The sequence below is a fragment of the Carya illinoinensis genome, chromosome 7, assembly GCF_018687715.1.
Source record: "Carya illinoinensis cultivar Pawnee chromosome 7, C.illinoinensisPawnee_v1, whole genome shotgun sequence".
Taxonomy (NCBI): Eukaryota; Viridiplantae; Streptophyta; class Magnoliopsida; order Fagales; family Juglandaceae; genus Carya; species Carya illinoinensis.
In genome coordinates, this window is record NC_056758.1 from 43,466,692 (window position 1) to 43,485,937 (window position 19,246).

The 19,246-nt window shown below is 37.9% G+C and overlaps 3 protein-coding genes across 3 annotated transcripts; all 3 read right to left on the bottom strand.

Annotated features, from left to right (window-relative positions):
* Positions 1-368: 368 nt before the first annotated feature.
* LOC122317468 (3-hydroxyisobutyryl-CoA hydrolase-like protein 2, mitochondrial) lies at positions 369-6,662 on the bottom strand. The gene is made up of 14 exons (XM_043134576.1): positions 6,253-6,662; positions 5,959-6,039; positions 5,762-5,830; positions 5,181-5,244; positions 4,274-4,353; positions 3,926-4,009; positions 3,370-3,454; positions 3,077-3,162; positions 2,868-2,989; positions 2,304-2,364; positions 1,810-1,908; positions 1,631-1,732; positions 844-885; positions 369-732 (listed from the first exon to the last, which is right to left on the bottom strand). Exons 1-14 carry the CDS (start codon positions 6,385-6,387, stop codon positions 613-615), a joined length of 1,230 nt encoding a protein of 409 aa, XP_042990510.1. The 5' UTR covers positions 6,388-6,662; the 3' UTR covers positions 369-612.
* A 1,337-nt stretch (positions 6,663-7,999) lies between these two features.
* Positions 8,000-12,402, bottom strand: LOC122315706 (phospholipase D Z-like). Its single transcript, XM_043131805.1, has 7 exons — positions 12,217-12,402; positions 11,889-12,093; positions 11,202-11,403; positions 10,624-10,817; positions 9,720-9,873; positions 8,960-9,124; positions 8,000-8,675 (listed from the first exon to the last, which is right to left on the bottom strand). Exons 1-7 carry the CDS (start codon positions 12,389-12,391, stop codon positions 8,217-8,219), a joined length of 1,554 nt encoding a protein of 517 aa, XP_042987739.1. The 5' UTR covers positions 12,392-12,402; the 3' UTR covers positions 8,000-8,216.
* A 620-nt stretch (positions 12,403-13,022) lies between these two features.
* On the bottom strand, positions 13,023-19,033 carry LOC122315707 (BTB/POZ domain-containing protein NPY1-like). The gene is made up of 4 exons (XM_043131806.1): positions 18,265-19,033; positions 16,290-16,359; positions 14,313-15,488; positions 13,023-13,828 (listed from the first exon to the last, which is right to left on the bottom strand). The coding sequence occupies exons 1-4, from the start codon at positions 18,324-18,326 to the stop codon at positions 13,283-13,285; spliced, it is 1,854 nt and encodes a 617-aa protein (XP_042987740.1). The 5' UTR covers positions 18,327-19,033; the 3' UTR covers positions 13,023-13,282.
* Positions 19,034-19,246: the final 213 nt, after the last annotated feature.

A 19,246-nucleotide genomic window follows, 5' to 3' on the forward strand; every position in this document is an offset into this window, starting at 1 on the left:
TCAATGCAAGTTGCTCAGTTTTTTTTTTTTTTTAAAACACTTCACGGAAGAGCAAACCTGCATTTCACCGAAGGAAAGACTTAAGGCATCAAACCGCTAGAAAGGGACAGAGAGAATTGGTCTGGCTCTAAAAGGCCATAATACCGAACCCTTGAGAAATTATTTAATTAATTGAAGTTATTTCTTACAATTAAACGAATGATTTCATCAAAACCGGATTGGTCTCGAGAGTTAATAGAGTAACCATAATTGCAAATTATTCCAGCTGAGAGGGAGAGGATTTGTAAATGATGTGGAACGCATAATGAATTCTAATTAAAAGTGATGTAGAATGCAATGGAAACGAGTTATATACCCCATGGACCATGTGAACACAAATCCTCAAGTTTGCATAATAGATAATACAAAATGTACCGACATGAATGACGAGTTCCACCAAAAAATGACCATGAAAGTTTTAGAATGATGGCTACTTGCAACAATGATTTGAAACATTATTTCTAAGAACCATAAGATGGTTAAATTATTTCGAAATTAACCACAAGGCAAACAATCATGTTACAAATTCAATATTTATGCATACATCTCCCGTAAATACTTATTAAAAACATCTCACATAAAAGGTTCTCGCAGTGCCGTTGGCAGCTCCAGCTCAGGCTCAAACTCATTAAGCTGAGAGAAGTAGCAGTCAACCATGTCTTTTGACACATCTGCTAAGCTTGGGGGGTCCCACTGCATATTGGCAATAAACAAAACAATCCACACATTCGCTTGAATTGCAAAGAAGAATAAGAAGAAAATTGGCAATTACGATTAAGTTATGGACAAGGCAAGATTGGATACCTTTGGGGCAAAATCCTTGTCTATCAATCGTGCCCGAACACCCTACAGACGCATGAAAAGGAGAAACGTGAGTTTATTGATAGGTGATAAAATTTCAAAATATAAAGCAAAAAGGAATTTACAAGTGTGCGTGTGCATGCAAGAAGTCAGCTATCTAGAATTAGAGAATGAATTTTTAATATAAGAAAATCATAAAAAAGTCAGCCCACTAAAGTCTATAGACACTCTGACTCAAATCCTGTCATTCCCCTACATATACACCATAGTAAGTAGGAACCATCTTCCGCAGTGGTAATTCGTGGGCTTCCCCCTAGCCCTCTTCTAAGAACAAAAAAGGTCCAATCCAACATGTCAGAAAAAGTCACTCCACAAAGCACTAGCCATTCTGTGATTGAGTAAAAGATGATCAACTTCCCACTCCTTTTGCACTTGTAGCATCAATCATTCATCACGATGTATCTTTTCCTGAGATTAACTATGGTGAGAATTTATGCTAGATAGGCCGTCCATGTGAAAAAAAATGAAAATGCACTTCTCGAAGAGGTCTTAGCCTGCCAAAGATTTTTCCAAATAAGGGAATTGTTAACCAGCAGAATAAGGGCCTTGTAGAAAGAGCGGCGAACATCTCTTTCTTGGAAAAGACATTTTTTTTTTTATCGGTCTTTCTTGGAAAGAACACATAGAAGCTTACCTCCACTTCCTCATCCCAAACTAGTGAAATACATCAGATTATATAATGTAGTGAAGGGGTCATAAAAACTTCACATAAAATTAGTTAAGCCCATACCTCACAAAAGTCATGCGAAACCCGTTTAGAAACTCTGTTGAGGGATATCCGGTACTCACGAGCAAGACATTGAGGAAGAGATTGAAATCTACCTTCACGTATCTATATGCAAAGGAAAAAGTCAAGATATGGAGTGTTGCTTTAACTTAAAGGTTGCTTTAAAGGAGCAAGTGACTCACAGATTGTAAAGTAATTTTTAAGCTTAATGGGGAGGCTTCTCTTAGTTTTTTTAGGGCTATTTTACACCATTCATCACAAGACTCAGCTGCCTCCTTTTCCTGAGCAAAATGTTACAAAGAAAATACACAATCAACTCTTACTTTCCACCAGCAGGTAGCCAAAGTACCTAAGAGCATAATTACTTTAAAGGAGTTCATCATAAATTTATAATGGAGAGTAGGAAAAAGTAAATGAATATAATCAGTGTGAACAGTCAATAATTTCCAAGAGTAGACACAACAGAGTATTTTCTTTCACGGAAACTCCAGCAGGCAGAGAGAAAAAGTAAAAGGAACTGCTCTATACAAATATAGCCTCAACCACCAGCTAATTTTGCTGGGCCTTTTGCTTATAAAAAAATGCCAAGCCTTATAAATTATGAGGTTGGATAATTTTCCTAAATATTCCATTATAAACTCCATCAAGTACCGAGTCAACATAATTTTATGCTTACCAACGCATCAATAATTTCCTCAATTGTATCATGGCTGAAACATCCATCAATGGTGTCAATCCTGAGTCAACATCAAAACAGGAGCAAATAAATTAACAGACGAATATGGACCAGTGCTGCACCATATACTTCTACAACAGATCATCAAAAGTTTAATATTCCAGGAATACCAGAACTATAAAAACTGAAATGAATGTAGACAGATAAGGGCCATCACAAGCAATTTATTGTTTTGACCATCAATTCTTGCACATCAAATTTAAATGTTTCAATTTCTATACCTTCCATCCATCAACACGAATGCCACATTAGATTATAACCTTGCCTCATCAGCGTTCCATTAGTCGCATATGCAATTCAACTCATAGTTGATGGATGTGGAACAACATTTCCCTCTTTTTAGGGTACAAATTAGATATTTTGAAATTAGAGAAGAAAAAAAAAATCAATACTAGGCAAAATTTCAAAGACCAAAATAAAGGATTTCTACACAACCATAATGGACAAGAACCATGAAAAATCCTTGAAAAAAAAAAAACTAAGATACAGTCGACAGAGCATTACTTGTGAAGAATACTTGTCCTTTCAGGATAGACAAGGTCACCATATTGCGCAAGGGATGTTTCTATAACAGAAGGATCGTCAGTCATCAATTTACCAAGGCGTTCCTCAATCAAAGAAAGTCTCTGTCATAAAGAACTGATTAGTATCAGCTATCAATAATAAATAACAAAGACACAAACTGAAATGACATAAAATTGGCGGAAACAAACCGCATGTAGTGAATAGTGTGTAGCAAGGCCACATGTGATCATTTCTACACCGTGAAGCTTGTCTCCTGTAAGTGCTAAGTATTCCCCTGTGAGCAATCAATTGAGGGTAACGTAATAAATATTTAAGAATTCAAAATAGTTCAAATACTGGATGCTAGTGATTTAGCAGTCCACAGATATCATGTGAATTCAAATAATCTGTCATGGTGTTTTAGCATGTGTTTATTGGAAGTACGGCACATTGCAGACTGAGGTAACTTTGCTTGTAGAGGAAATAAATAAAAATATGTTACCCAAATAGCCAGGTAGACGAGAAAGATAAAAGGAAGCCCCTGCATCAGGATGGAAACCCATTTGAGTCTCTGGATTAGAGAAAACCTGCAATTTTCATGCATGGGTTAGAAATTTTTATCATATACATATACTTCACAAAATATGGTGATTATACAACCGTAAATATAGTACACTAGACAGTAATAGCTCAAAAAAAAAAAATGCAGACTGAGATGATCTTTGCTTGTAGAGGAAATATCAACAAATGGATTTAGGGACAGATGTTTCCCTCACTTGGATATTCTACAGGCAAAGGGGAATTACTAAATGATCCCTATCAGCATCACAAAAGCAAACATATTTATTCTGTCTGGGTACAGAGAACACATTCTCATGCAATCAAGAGCATAAAAGGTTAAGGCTATACGATTGCTTTATTGGTAAAGATTTTATTTTAAAGTGATTCACTTAAAGGATATTTTTACAGTTTACACAAAAACAGGAGGATATTGATATCTCAAACAAAAATCTAGTAGTAACAATTCAATGCAGCAGGGCATAGCAGCAGCTACATACAGTCTTATCAGTTACCAAACGGAACATTCCTGGAAGTGAAATTCCAGCACCACCTCCCATAGTGATACCATCCAAGATAGCCACCTGTATAGATGTCAATTAAAAGACAATCAGTGGCCCCATATAAATAAATGATTAATTAAAGTAGGTTATACATTTTTTTTCTTTTTGGAGAAACCTAATTCCAAACCAAATGAACAAGTAAAACCACAAGTCTGCTACAGTCCACCATGTGAACATAAAAATAAGATAGGTAATTCACCGAGCAAAAAAGCATGCATCCTAGATATGATTGGTCATTCTCCAAAATATTCTGAAATCTCAACTTCAAAAGGATCGAATACTCACTTGTGGCTTCAAATATGTTGCTTGAAGATATACCAACTTATATAACGTCTCAAAAAACTTTTTACACTCCTCAACATTCCCTGCAGATAATCAAAATTACTTCATTTGTAGAAACCATGAGGTTAACTGCTTCCCGACCAGAAGTAGTATATGGAAAAATTTAAAATAAAGGTGATAAGACACCAAAAACACATTATGCATAGCCATCAAACCTTGCTGCCTAACTGATTCCCCCCCCCCCCCCCCCCCCCCCCCCCCCGCGCCCCCGAAAAAAAAAAGAAAAAAAAAAACAAAAACAAAAACAGATAGTGGAGAATAACATCACCACGGATTTGCTAAGCACTAATAGCCAGGCCATGAAAATACATACACATACACGATGAATATTCCATTAGTTGATTGTAATACACTTTAATGGCATGAACGCACGTGATTTCCTTGTATGTTTAGACACTCATGCATAGGTGTTGCTCTTGTATGTCCCGTGTACTTGGCTTCGCCTATTTAATAAAATTCTTATTTATAGATCAAAAAGAATATTAGATTATAATTAGAACAACCTCTAAATCCAAAATAATAATAGCATTTGGCTTGATTACCAATCCAGTTACACGATGGACTTTATGACTAGAACAAATAGGAATTTTTCAGCTCTATAATGCAAATGTTCACACCAACACCAAATAAAGATCCAATATAGGTGGAATGCCCTAAATCTGCAGTTATGAAAAATCAAAATAGGTCTTACAAGAGGCACAAAAAAGGAAAGTCAATTATTTGCTATTGCTTTTATTCCAGAAGCCACAGTTAGAATGGCTGCATTTTGTAAATAAAAAAAATAAAAAATCTTTCCTGAGTTGATACCTTGAACAGGAAAAAAACAAGAACAAGGACATCATACACGCACCTTCACTGATTAAATGATAGAGGTTAACAACATCTGCCCCGGAACAGAATGCCCTGCCCCTACCCTTCAAACAATTCAAGATAGCAGCTCAGACACCAAGGATGAACAAATTTGAAGCATTAAGGGCATGTTTAATTCCATCTTAAAAATCCTTCCGATAATAAAATGATCAACTAGGTGCAGAAAACAGGTTTTGAAACCCATTGACACAAAAGAGTTCCACGAAAATTATTCCAAAAAATGACCTTCCTAAAGCAGCTTACCAAGCATTCGTGTTTATATTCTATTTAGCTAGACAAAATCACAGACCGTCTACATTCTGAATACGATACTTTTTTCGTTGTTGTGGTTGTTTTTTTTTTTTTTTTTGGTTCCCTTATCCTACGTTTAATTAGTTTTTTTAAAGGGCCTTTCCACACCTCATGCCTTGTCATGTGACATCGGCCATTCTCAGTGTATTCACTGGCAATTCTCAACATAGTCAGCGAACTTCTAAGGCATGTTATTGAAAATAAAGTTAAACATACCCCATAATAATTGAAGAAGAAATAAGGTATGGTTAACGGAAAACGACGCAATACCTTCATCAAGACAAAGCCGATATCCGGGTTTTCTTCCCATGATTCATACAATCTCTTAAGCCGAGCGGCCTATGAAAGAAAAACAACTCCAATTCACAAATTTACTAAATGGGTATGAACCGAACAAACAAAATGAGCCAACAGCCACGAAGAGAGAGTGATTGTAAATGGGAGAAATATAACAAATCAAACAAAACCATTGAATTGGTGAGAGCATTGAGAGCAGAAGGTCTGTTGAGAATGGCAGCTCTTGACTTGGCTCTTCCTTCAACTAAAACCTGAAAAAGGAATCTTTTTTAGAGTAATAAAACAAAAACCGCAAATGGGGATTCATCTTAGAAACAAAATGAACAAATTTTATAGATAAAGAGAGAGAGAGAGAGAGAGCATAGACACACACATCTCTAAAACTGACTTCATCTTAGCAACTAAAAAATACGAGAGAGAGAGAGAGAGAGAGAGAGAGAGAGAGAGAGATGGTTACGAGTGACCTGGTCTTGGAGATCATCGTTTTGCTCGTAGCTTGGTAGAGCAGAAAAGCCTCTATGCTCTGAGAGATAGAGAGGGCCGACTCTCTGAAACGAACTCCTCCTCGTCAATGCCACCAAAGCTTTCAAACTATGCATCTTCCACTCACTCTCTCTGACTGCGTGCGCTGCTCTTTTGTTTCTCTTTTCTACAGTCTCTGATTCTCAGACGTCATCTGTCAAGTGGGGAGAACTCTCGTGGTTGTATGTACGAGTCTAGAGTGACGGCCCAAGAGTCGCGTCTCTGCTAGTTTATGCTAGTTTGGAGGGGAACGGAAGGGAAGTGCGAGAACAACACTTTCCCTGGGACGGTAACACTTTCCCTTTCATCTGTCTCTCTCTACTCTGTAGGGCTTACAACTTACAAGGTCGGTCTTCGTTGTGGGCCTGTGACTTGTGGTCAGTTTAAATGAACCGACCCGGCCATATGTTTAGGTCACCATGTTGCTTCCTACATCCTATTCAAAACACCACCCAATCAGAAAATGTATACAACAAAAGAAATAACATAAGCGGCTGTCTCTCTTACCAAAGTATTACAAGATAATATTTAAAAAATTAATATTTTAAAAAATATTAATTTTTTAATAATAAACATATTAATTAAGATAGCTATAATGATATAAAATTTAATATAATAAAATATAAAGAAATGATATTTACAATTTTAGATTGTGCAAATCTCCACACTTCCTTTAAAAAAAGTGAATAAATTTGAGATATGAAAAAATCATTTTCTTAATGATAGACGCCGCTTTTTTAAAAAGAGAATTCCTTCTAGCCGGTCGGGCTGCCTTTCCCCATTTAACAGCCACCCAATAATATTTTGACACGTAAGTCTTCCACCTGAACTAATGTTGGACTTTTGATACACCGAATCATCCTCACCGAAATCATCACTTCCACCCGTGCTCGTGCTCGTGCCCTTCCACCCCGAGACCTAGAATCGTATAGTTCGAACCCCTTCCCTGCCGACGAAGGGAACCATCGAACGCGTGCTCGTGCTCGTGCCGTCGCAGGTGAAGGAGCGAGTCGGGAAATACTTCGCCGAAGGAGCGAACGCGTGCTCGTGTCTTCTTCTCTGCAATTTCGACGCCGGTAAGCATTTTTGCAGCCACTGATTTCACACTCAGATTGTCACCACCACTCACGCACACACACTTCAATTTCGTGAATATAGAAATAGTTATGAAATAGTCATGAAATTTTTAGGGTTTGTAGTCTCGATCTAAAATTTGAAATTTAGCCCCAAATTTCTGAAATTGGATCTCAGAATCGGAATCGTGCTGGACTGGTGGAGGTGGCGTCGAGAGGTGGTTGGCGCTCAGGCTTGGATGTGAATATCGGTTTCGTGGCCGACTAAAATCGTGGGCAAACCAAGCACGACTCCATGAAAGACAAATCAAATGGACCCAAGTCGGTTTCTGGGATGGCGCAAGTTCGTTGTTGGGGGCACATCGGGAGGGGACTGCTGTTCTTTTCTCACTTGGTTTCAGAGATGGCCATGTCCTTCCATCCTGTGTAATAGGTTCTACGTCTATTAAGGTGCAATAACTGACGTGTCTAAATTCTATTGGCTGGCTGTTAACAGCCCTTTACCAGCCCGACCGCTTAGAAGCGGCTTTGTTTTAAAAAATGAGTACGCAAGACTTACATATTCTAGTACTGTATCTAGCATTACCATTTACCATCAAATATATAACAAGAACACTGTACCAACCATGCAAACTCCAAAAGATTTCAAAGCAGTTTCACAATTGTTACTCCAGTCCTTTCCCCAGGTGTTGGGTTCTCAAATGAAATAGTTTCCAAGCTTTTAACATTTCCACATAAAGCACATGCAGTCAGCTCATTTTATGTACAGTTTTTTTCAAGCTTTCTCATATACTGATTTGGAACTTGCACAAACCAATAAGTTCAACTACGACTCAGCTTGAATAAAATTGACCACCCTCTATCTCTTCAACTGGGACAGCATATGGCGAATTCCAGTCAGCCTCAAAGACTTGTTGAAGTTGCGAAACAATGGCAGGGTTGTATGTTCCAAAACTTACACCAGATGTTGTATAAAAGTAATCCCAAACAAGATTGCTTGTACCAATGTGGGCTCGCGCATCACTAACTGCATACTTTCCATGGTTTACTCTGGTATATCCAGGGTAAATATTTCCCGTACTAGTTCCATTCCGAGTGGCAGGTCCAGTCAAATTAAAACCCGGAACCATATAGTACTTGATCTCAACTTTTCCAGAGCATCTATTGTACTTTGAAGAGGAGCAGAGAGCATTGGTGTAGAGGAGAGACTTCAGATACCGATCAGTGCCTTTGATAAAATGTGCCCAGTATGCTACCAATATCTTCACTGTTGCATGCTTGGAGAAGACCACCTAGTAATCCAGAAACTTTGTCAGACTATGAAACACAGGAATGTTGAAGGTTCTTATAGGAGATAATATCGATGTTGATAATGTTTTATGGGCAAGGCAGAACCGAGTTTTATGGTGTTCACATAAAGAATAAGAAACCAGCCCCTAAAGATGCACCCATAAACCTCTCTTGAGTGTGAAGTTAGCAAAAGTTATTAAAAAGTGGCCAATGCTAATTTGCCACCTAGTTGTAACTAGAAGCATCAAAATATTTCAAGAATATAAGCAGTGGCAGAGAAAGTTACCTCTGATACTGCTAAGGAAAGGGATGACCAATAAACTGTTGGCTTCAAATATTGAGACTGACCAAGCCAGTCCATGGTACTAATTCTAACAGTTCCTCCGCTTCCTACAGATTTTATTGTATCTACCCATGCCTGTTCGTCAGCCTGGTATCTGCCAAATGATAGCTGCCAACCACAAATAGCAACAGAATTAAAGCATAAAACAGAAAATACTTCAAAAATGCTAAGCATGCACGGCCAGAAAAGGCAAGGATAAATTATTTTAAAGGCAGGCTACTAGTGTAGATAACCACAACTTCTAATAAAATCCCACCCTCGAATTTTCTACGTCATCTAGATGTTCTCCAAGTTTCACTATCAACTTTTAGTTATGAGGTCCTCGAAATCACCCGAAAATAGTTTTATTTTATTTCCAGTCTTCCCAGAATCTGACATAACTCTATTATTTATTTTTCTATAACTACTTGTAATAAAATTATGTTTCCAATACTCATCATTTGTTGACTGGTAATCAAAGAGTTCACTAAAACTCAAAAGACGAAGCCCAAGTAATGGACATTAGGTAGCATACAAGGGAAACACCTAATTATCTAGAATTCATCATTTGAAATGAGTCGGAAAATCACATATACAATAGAATCCCAAATGATACCATTTCAGTTCTAGCACTTGCTTGTAAAAGTTCCGTTTCAAACAGGAAACCTCTTGTAAAACAGAACAAAAGCCATATCACCAACAAAATTTTAGGAATTCCCATTACCTCTGGAGGAGCGAAAGATAGATAGCTGGATTCAGGCTGCAAAGTTGAATGATTGTGTCCAGGAGTCTGAATTGGTATTTTAAACATATAAGGGTCGGACAGTATAGGATATCCTGCTACATGGGGAATCCTCACAAATTGAGGAAGAGGTGACCTGTGATGTCATAACTATAAACGGTTAGTTGCCATCAGATTTGACCATGTAAAAGGAGAATATAGGGGGGAGATACAGGGGGCAATCAAAGTGGATCAATATGGCTGCAGTGGTATCAAGCTAGATGATCAGCCTCATGTAAAAGAACCATACTTACAGCTGCAGAAAATAAGCTTTACTGAGTGAAAGATTAGATCGTAATAGAAAAGAAAAGGTGAAATACTGAAATACTCAGAAAATTAAAAGGGTTAAAACAACCTTGTTTTATATTTTAGGCAATCACCATCATACTCATTTTCATGTGAAATAGGCTGTTTAAAACTTCATTAATTTCTTGTTAAGAGTGCCCCCTCATTATATCTACGTTCCTGCTAATCAAGATTAATACATACCTTTTTTTTATTGGTAAATAAGATTTTATTGATCGTAGGACTAGGCAAAAGCCCAAGTACATGGGTCATATACAAGAGCAACACCTAGGAGAATGCGCATCTATAAGACAAATTTTATTACCGGCCCAATGGGTTTGAGACCACCATCCAAAAGGGACTGTCCCAAGTTTCGACAAAAAATATACTGATTGAATACCAAAATATCAGCACACACACACAAGGAATTTCCGAGACAAGTAATACCCCGAAGCATGAGCGCAAGTACCTTTGATGAGAAAATATCTAGACACCACATGATTACAAGTTTTGAAACCTTAACTCGAGGGAACTTGCTTCTCAGAATAAGCCATTGGCATACCTGCAACTTTCTTTAGAATCAAGAAAACGTGACCAGCATGGAACTTTTCTATTGGTCTGCCATTGTTGATCAGACACTGTTTTGGTGTAAGCAGAGGAATTGAGATATGCAAGCTTCCACAAGTTGTCAAAGTAAACCTCAACCTTCTTCGCAATTTTTGGACAACCAACAAGATAAATGCCAACTTCCTTCACCTATAACCACAAAATAATTATTGATACAGAACACCTCATAAAATGGTTCAACTAAAATACAAACATGCTGAAACAATTAGATGAGTGAACTTTAAAGATGATCAGATACATATGGCTTTTAGCTCAAGATACTTAAGAGCCTATGAGTTTAAGTTTATGGACTAATTGATAATTTATCATGGTATTGTACCGAATAAGCATGAGTTCAGACCTGTCAACTCTCTATTCTCTTTTGTCCACGTGCTGAATTCATTTCATTAAGGAAAATGTTAGAATAATGGTTTAGTGATTAAATTCATCATTTTCTATACTTTTGGAACAAGTGGTAACGCCTTATTCCATAGATGACAAGATAAAGCATGTACATTCTGTCAGAATAGATGCCTGCGTGAGGGACTTCCAGTCATTATTTGCGGATCCAATATATACATCTCGACGATTCGATATCCACACTTTTGTATGTACTATGCCAGACCCATACCATTCACCCAGTAACAAGGTCACATTCTCCACATTCGGCCTTCCTGAAGCAAGGTTGGATGGTTCTGTGGTATAGTCGGGATAAACTCCCAAGTGTGACAGTAGCCTACAGAGTAATCGGTTTCATGTACAAATTATTCAGTCTAAATACTTCAAATTCTAAAAGACTTTAAAATGTATTCTACTAACCGATACATAATTTGAACTGCAATAGATTAAGGTCACGTTTGGAATTTAGACTGAACCTAACTCAGTTCAGCCTAATTTTAAGTTGAGTCTAATATCTATACACTTAACTCTCAAATCACTAAATTCATATCAACTCAAAATATTTTTACACGTGAGACACACTACCCTTTTTAACTTAACATCTTTTTACACGCGGAACCCACCACTTTTTTTTTTAACTTTTCATAAATACATTTAAACACATATAAATTCATTTTAAGTAGACTCCATAAAACTCACTCTACCACGATACCATCTCAACTCACTATTATTTATAAAGAATTTAACTTCACTCAGCATCCAAATGGAGCTTAACATGATATAATAAAATTTTGATCAAGCAGACAGAATTGAACCATGTACCTGATACTAACATTGCGATCAGCGGCGTCCTGGAGGGCTTTATAAACATTAGAACCTTCATGGGCACCAAATCTCAGCATGTCTGCTTTCGAGTATCCGTACTCGCCCGAACGAGGATCTTCGGGGTGGGCATTCAGCTGCCAGTACTGAGCTGTCACGTCCAGTCTCTGGGTAGAGTTCCGGGCCAACCACCGGAAGACATCCCCTATCACCAACCATCACATCCCAAAATTCGCTTCAAGTTTTTTTTGTTTTGGCGGGATATCTCAGCTAAAAAATCGAGGGAGCGAGATAAAGAGAAAGCATGTAACGAGTAGAAAAGAGTTACCGGTGGAGAGGACGCCGGGGACACGAGGGAGGTGGCGCATGTCGGTGGGGATTGATTGGGCGAGCCACGCTTTGCATCCCGGCGAAGATTCGGAATGAGATGGGAGAAAAAGAGAGGTTGACAGGAAGATGAGTAGAACGATGGTGCTTACTTCCATCTTTCTGTATAAGATCATCCGCTCTTCCGCTGAACATATTTGGCTCCCAACGAAATCGGCAAGTAAATTAGAGGTACCGTTGACATTTTCAAAATAGATGTATAATTATACATTTACCCTTTACTTCCTATTATATTCTCTCTTTTAGACAAATTTGTTTAGTTTAATTAAGTAATTCATATTCTATAATAATATTTTCACTGAATTTAATTTAATTAATGAAATCTGACGCTGTTATCTTTAACTTTAATAAACATATTAATTTTAATTAAATTATGCCGTAAGCTGTTCAAAATAAAAGAGATGATGGTAAGGTTGAATTGCAGCTGGAAAACGAATGGCGCAGGTTTGTGTCGTGTCCCGAAGCTGACAACAACTGTCGCGTGGAGGTAATCGTTCAAAGGAAAACACAGATGATTTCTATCGATATTATTATTATTTTTTATTTAGTGATTAAACTAACATTTTTAAATGAATATGTAATTTTTTTATTTTTTAAAAATATCTAAATAATTTTTTAAAAAGGTGGAAAAAGAAAGAGAGAGAGAGATTTGTAATGATCCGTAAAAATTCTGTAAAACACGCGAAACATTCAAACATTAGGATCGTAAATGGAGAGAGTGAGAGAGAGAGAGCGGAACCGACCAAATTACCTACACGGACTTTTACATTACAGGGTAAAATAACCTTACAACTTGGAACCCGCAGAGGCTAGAAAGAAAGAAAAGGCACCAAAAAAGGCTAAGGCTCAGGCTCATTACAATTTTTACGTGCGTTAAGCCAATTTCCGAATAATATTTTGCACGCTGATGCTAGACAGTTCAAACCCATCACCAGCTATAACAAAACCAACCTACCATTTTTTTACACTTCGCCATAAAGCAGCCTGAATATTTTTCTTCACCGAGTTTAGGAGATTGAGTGCCTCCTGTGTCTTGAGGACGAACCAGAGGATTTGGTGTCTCCAGGAACCATTGAAGTTGGGCTCTGAGAACTCCCAGACGTGTCAGAGCTCTTGTTATCTCCATGCCCTTTACCAACAGCCCACAGTTTATCGAATATTCTCCTCGATCGCGATGGCAGCAACTGCATGCCGCTTCTGCTGTTTTTGCTGCCCTTCTTAGCAAGTTTTCCGTTGTTTCGGAATTCCTCATCTTTTATCCTCATTTTACACATCTGCCTATTAAGTGTTCTACTGTTTTCAGCTGCTTCTGTCTTCTCACATTCTTCATCTGTTGTATTTGTCGTGGAACGTGAAGTATCACAGGAATTGTTGTTAATAGGTCTAACACCAGCAGATGTTCTGACCTGCTCAAAAAAGAGAACTTGTACAACTGTCCGAAGTGGGAGGCGCTCGTTCTGTGCAGCATGCATGGATGCATCCATTGTCAGTTTCTTGACATCCATAAGTCCACATATCTTCTTCCTTTCAACTTTTGTCAAACTAGGATGCTCCTGAAACACAATGATCTATCAGAACTTCATAGAAGTAATGTCTGCCTTGTCCAGATCCACAAATTATAAATCACGAAATCATTGACAAGATAACAACATAGCAATAAGGAAAATATCATAAATCTAACGAAAGATTATAAAATAACAGTGCTGCTCGGTAAGAGCAAAGTAATCCTGGGATTGGTTTGTGTGGCTCGACTTGCAACATGGGCGATAGGGGGCAACACGTGTACAGGGATTAGCCAGGTGCCAAAGGACTTGGGGACAACTCATTCTCCAAAACAAAGGAAAACAAAATACAATACAATCAAGTCATCTCAGTCTTACAAGATTGCCAAATACTGGTCTTATAATATTGCTCGTGTTGTAAACACAGTGGATAAAGCAGTGAAACTGTTCCTTTGTGCATATCGGGTTCAATTCCTAGTCTGGTAGAGTTGAAAAGATGGGCAAAATTAAAATGCATGGCACAATAAGATCCTACCTTCAGATAGATGTCAATGGCTTTGTATAATCCATCATGAATAGGTCTTGCTGATCCAGGAATCATCTGAGCTAAATCAATAAAACTAGAGAGCGACAGATTTCGATCACGTGCAATTTCCGCTACATACCCATCAATTAGTCTACCAACATTCAACAGGGATCCAAGTTCCAAGACAAAATTCTCGGCCCCCTTCTCATTCTTCTCAACATCCACATCCCGGTTAAACTTTTCATGCATCAAAAATTGCTTTAAAATGCATTGCACCAACTCAACATCATATACCGTACTTTGGGGAGACCGAGCTGGGATCAATAAATCTTTGAGAGAAGCTTCGTGCAACTTCAGGCTGATCCTATTTATCAAATTTTCCCTCGATGACTCATCTGCTCCAACCAAAATTGCAACTTTCAGCAGTTTCAGTAAGAAAGTAGATGAACAACCCACACCTTTGTCAGATGGCAATAAGCAAATGATTGTTTCTACCAAAGATTTGTTCCTCCAGGTATGAGCATCAGAAATCAACGCATCAACAGAATCTGGCAACCACCTAACTGCATAAGTTTTAAGTGCTTCCCCAATCACAGTACCATCCATTCTTCCCTTCGATTTCACAGCAATCATTACTCGCTTGTAAAGATCAATGTCCAGCTCACATATATCTTCGACCCACCAATCCTTTGGAATAGACTCCATTTTCTCTGGGAACTTCACTCCATCCTCAACAATTCTATCGGGATCCGCTAATTTCCGATTATATGTGTAGGACCAAGAGATGTTTGCTGGGTCCACAGAAGTTTTAGAGGCAATGGAATCTATACATCTTCCAAGAATTTTCAGATCCTCAGACCAGGGCAGAAGAGATTTGGTTGTTTGAAGAACAATAATAGAATCTTTCCAGCTGCGGAAGATACTTGAGTTGAGAAATACCTCAATCTTAAATATTAAGTTTCCTCTATCAACATCCTCTGACATATCGAGGTACTCAGCTGCACAACGTGCAGCCACAACATTATATGCATTGAGGGTGACCGTCATTCCATAGCAGAATTTTGCACAAATTTCGAAGGCCTTTGGCCCACCAGGAAAATCAGCTATATGAATTTCATCTTCATTCTCCTCATTGGCCTTCAATAGTAGTTTCTGCAGGCAATTGCTCTTGGACAAGAGAGGGAACTGAAAATACAGTCACAGTATCAGAAAACTGGCGTAAACCAAATAACTGGGCAAAAACAGCATTTCTTTTATTTATGCCACTAAATTAAATATGTAAAGCAGAATATGCATCTTCCATACTCGTAACGACGCAATGTATATGGAAGGAAATAATAACTACTTGTTAACTAGAAAATTTTAGTAGTCCTTAAGACAAGGGACAAAATAGTTGCAAGATGAAACATGGTCCAAGAAAATGCAGCATAACAAGAGGGCAACCTCAACCAACCATTACAGCAATAAAAAAGTCTGAATTTGAAAGCTTCCTGTTCTTAAAGCACAAATCATATGCCACCAACCTCTAATTTTACTAAAAAATAAAACATAATATATCCCAAAAAGAAAAAATATAAATATTTATGCTATTCCTTACACAATAAGGACAATGTACATTTCAGTTATTGTAGAAAACACACTTTAGGTGCCTTTCCTGTGTGATTGCCAGACAACTTCAATCTTGCAAATGATCAAATTCGTGATAAAAAATAATTGTATGAAGCCACCTATATGGTAAATACTCCAAATCAAGTTAGACTAGTTCCACTCATTCACAAAGTTCATATGCATAAAGGATAGCCTTATTACTTCTCCAAGAATGTCTCGGATGTTAGTTACATGAAAGGTCAATAGTTTGGCCTAATTTTATATGTTGTCACCGAAGGATGACCAATTTAATATAAATAAGGCAACGAAACAATTCAACCAGTCAAGAATGTAACTGTCCAACTCACTAGAGGTAAAAGTATAACAAGGAGACCATACCTTGTGAAGGTAAAACTTTACTTCTCCAACATTTATGATGGCATCTGTTGCCAATTCAGACGACACATACCTGCATGAAGTACAACATTGGTATGCTATGTCAATAAAGAGGAAACAATAAAGTTGAAGGGGCAATGGAATATATAACATGACCTCTCATGGTTTATAACTGGAATTTAAAATACAAACAACAATAATGATAACAGGAATTGTCTCAGGTGCTTTTGATGGTCCTGTAGTTAACCTTGTTCTGTGCAGAAAACTAATGACACAATGACTCTGCAAAATTTGGTCCTATTGACAGCACAACCAGAGTGGCTATGTTGTCCAGCAGCTTGTAATGTATAGAAAAACCTTTAGGTTATGTTGAGCAAAGTTTCATAGATTTATTTTTTTTAAATAAATTTATGTGAGGTTCAATCCGTATATGCTAATTCCGTACAAAGTCTAAAATGGACTATTTGCTACCACATGTGTGTTTCCATATCAATGTTTTGGAACTTTTGATTCCCTGAAGACCATAAAGCCAGCCTTCGATCCAAAGAAGATAGCCTAATATGTAACATAAGGTATTTATTTGTACTAGAAGGGTGGATGCAACCTCGATTAGAAAACTTTGGATTGCTCCCACTCACAAACTCAATACCTTTTTCATCCACCCTTAAATCTAGAGAACAAAAACCTAATGTGTACTGAGAGCTAGTTCTCCAAAAATGATTACCGAACTGAACCCGGTTTAAAGACATGTCCTAAAATGATAGTGAAATCAATATTGAGTGATAAGACTCCATATTCCAAATATCAGGCCCGATGGGGAATATAAGAGCTTTCTACAAAGTTCCATACAGCAGATTCAGGTCAATGAATAAGTAGATGAACAGAACAGATTTATCTTGTGCTGACATACAAACATCAAGAAAACCTCTCCAGCATCTAAAAGCCAAAATCACAATCAAAATTGATGTTTGGGACACAGACCACATTGGTCAGATGACAAACATATATTGTGAAATCATCGCTCTAAGCATTTAAATTTTATATGAACAAAAAGGTCTGAAACCACATTTTAAGGGCATAGAAACACTTCAAATCTCAATTAATCTTATAACAGCATCATGATCTACAAAGCAGTGTCAATAGAATTCACCCGCAATTACCACAACAATACAGCCAAAGAAACATGCAACTTGCATCATGGCATGTGACCTCTTAATAAAATTAATTACCCACCAATCCAGCTTTGTTGTTGCCAGATTTTTAATATGCAACAAGACATAGTGCACATGCAAGGAGTTGCAAAATCACACTATCCAAAACGCTATTACAGCAAGAGAGCTAAATTGGTGACCGTCAGTCAATCGATCTAAGGTTTAACTTTTCCTCTGGCCTGTTTGAAGTGTAATATGAAAAATCCAAAAATACATGTGGGATCACTATTTAGAACTTTTATCAGGGTAAATGATTGGTGGAATAACGTCATTCTAAAAAGTAAGAACCTGCCCAAATTGACGATTAAAGAACTTTGGCATCCCATTTGAACAGAAAATTTCTCGAAAATAAGACAATTCAATGGCTGGACCACCTTCTGAATTGCCTTAACCGCGAAACCCACCCACCCGGGAAGGGAAAAAAAATGTGTGATATTTTTATTATCAAAAGGCATACCTAACAAAATTTCTTTTTATGGATCGTTACCTAACAGTATTTCACTTCAAATATAAATCTCAAAATTAAAAGTGTAGGTTTCCTTATAAATTTGCCGTTGCGACAAAGAAACACGACCAAATACCTAATGCGCCGCAATGAAAACCTTAGACCCGTGAATAAAAGCCATGCTTAGATAGGATGTATAACGTTAACATCAAACTCAAAGTAGAACAAAAAACAAAAAAAAAAAAAGGAGAGCGAACGCAGAAAGAAGTCTATGGATTTAAAAAAATTTCTAGAATAAATGACAGAGGGAAAACCCCCTCACCTGACAGTCTTCCCTTCCGCTTGAAATGCATCAGGCTTCGAACCCAATTTCATAAACTTCATGACCACAGATCACAAGGAAACGTCCGGCCTTTTCACACAAAACCAAGCCTTTACTTGCAGCAAAGCTGCCCACGCTCAAAACCCCAACTTTGTCTATCCGAAATGACGGATTATATAAGACAAACCCAGGCAAATGAACCAAAATCCCAGTCTAGAAATGGTGGTTCTTCACAGACTTTCTCTATCTAAAAACTTCACGCCTCCAATAGACCATGACGAACACCTGACTGAGCAGTCCCCACCCTTAGACCACCGCCTTGGTCTTCGAGTTGTTCCCATCGGTTTCCAGGCTCTCTGATGAAGTAGATGACGCTTGAAGAGAGAGAAAATGAGAGAACGGAATGAATATGATAGAGCAAGAAAAATCAGAGGAAATATGAGTGCTTGTAAGCAGTGACCAGACACAGTGTAAATTGGCGCTAGCGAGAGAATAGGATATAGTTTTTAATGAAGTCTCTCCCACTCTCTCTCTATAAAGCTCATAAATTATCGCCGCCTTTGCTTTAAATCATAGTGATCCGCTCAAGATCTTTCCTCCTCTTTTTTCTTTTGGCTCAAATCTCAATGTCTCTCTCCCCGTCTCTGAGATCTGACGCAGTGCCTCTCCAAGCCCTCTAATCTTGCAGTAGGCAAAGAAAGAAGGGAAGAAATTAAGGAAGAAAATATATAAACGAAAAACAAACGGGGTTTGTGGTTGGGTGGGTGGGTGGGTGCGGGCGTGAGTATATATGCGTGGCGTAGTGTGTAGCGAGGAATGTGTATGGCAAGTAGGGGACTGTGTTTTACTGGGTGGGTGGCTCAGAGTCAGAGAGGCACTCTTAAAAAAGGAGCTTTTCTCTGCCGTTAAAGCACGCCACCCCCTTTCTTTTTTTTTTTCTTCTCACCTTTCTCCCCCTCTTTCTCCCTCTATTTCCATGTCT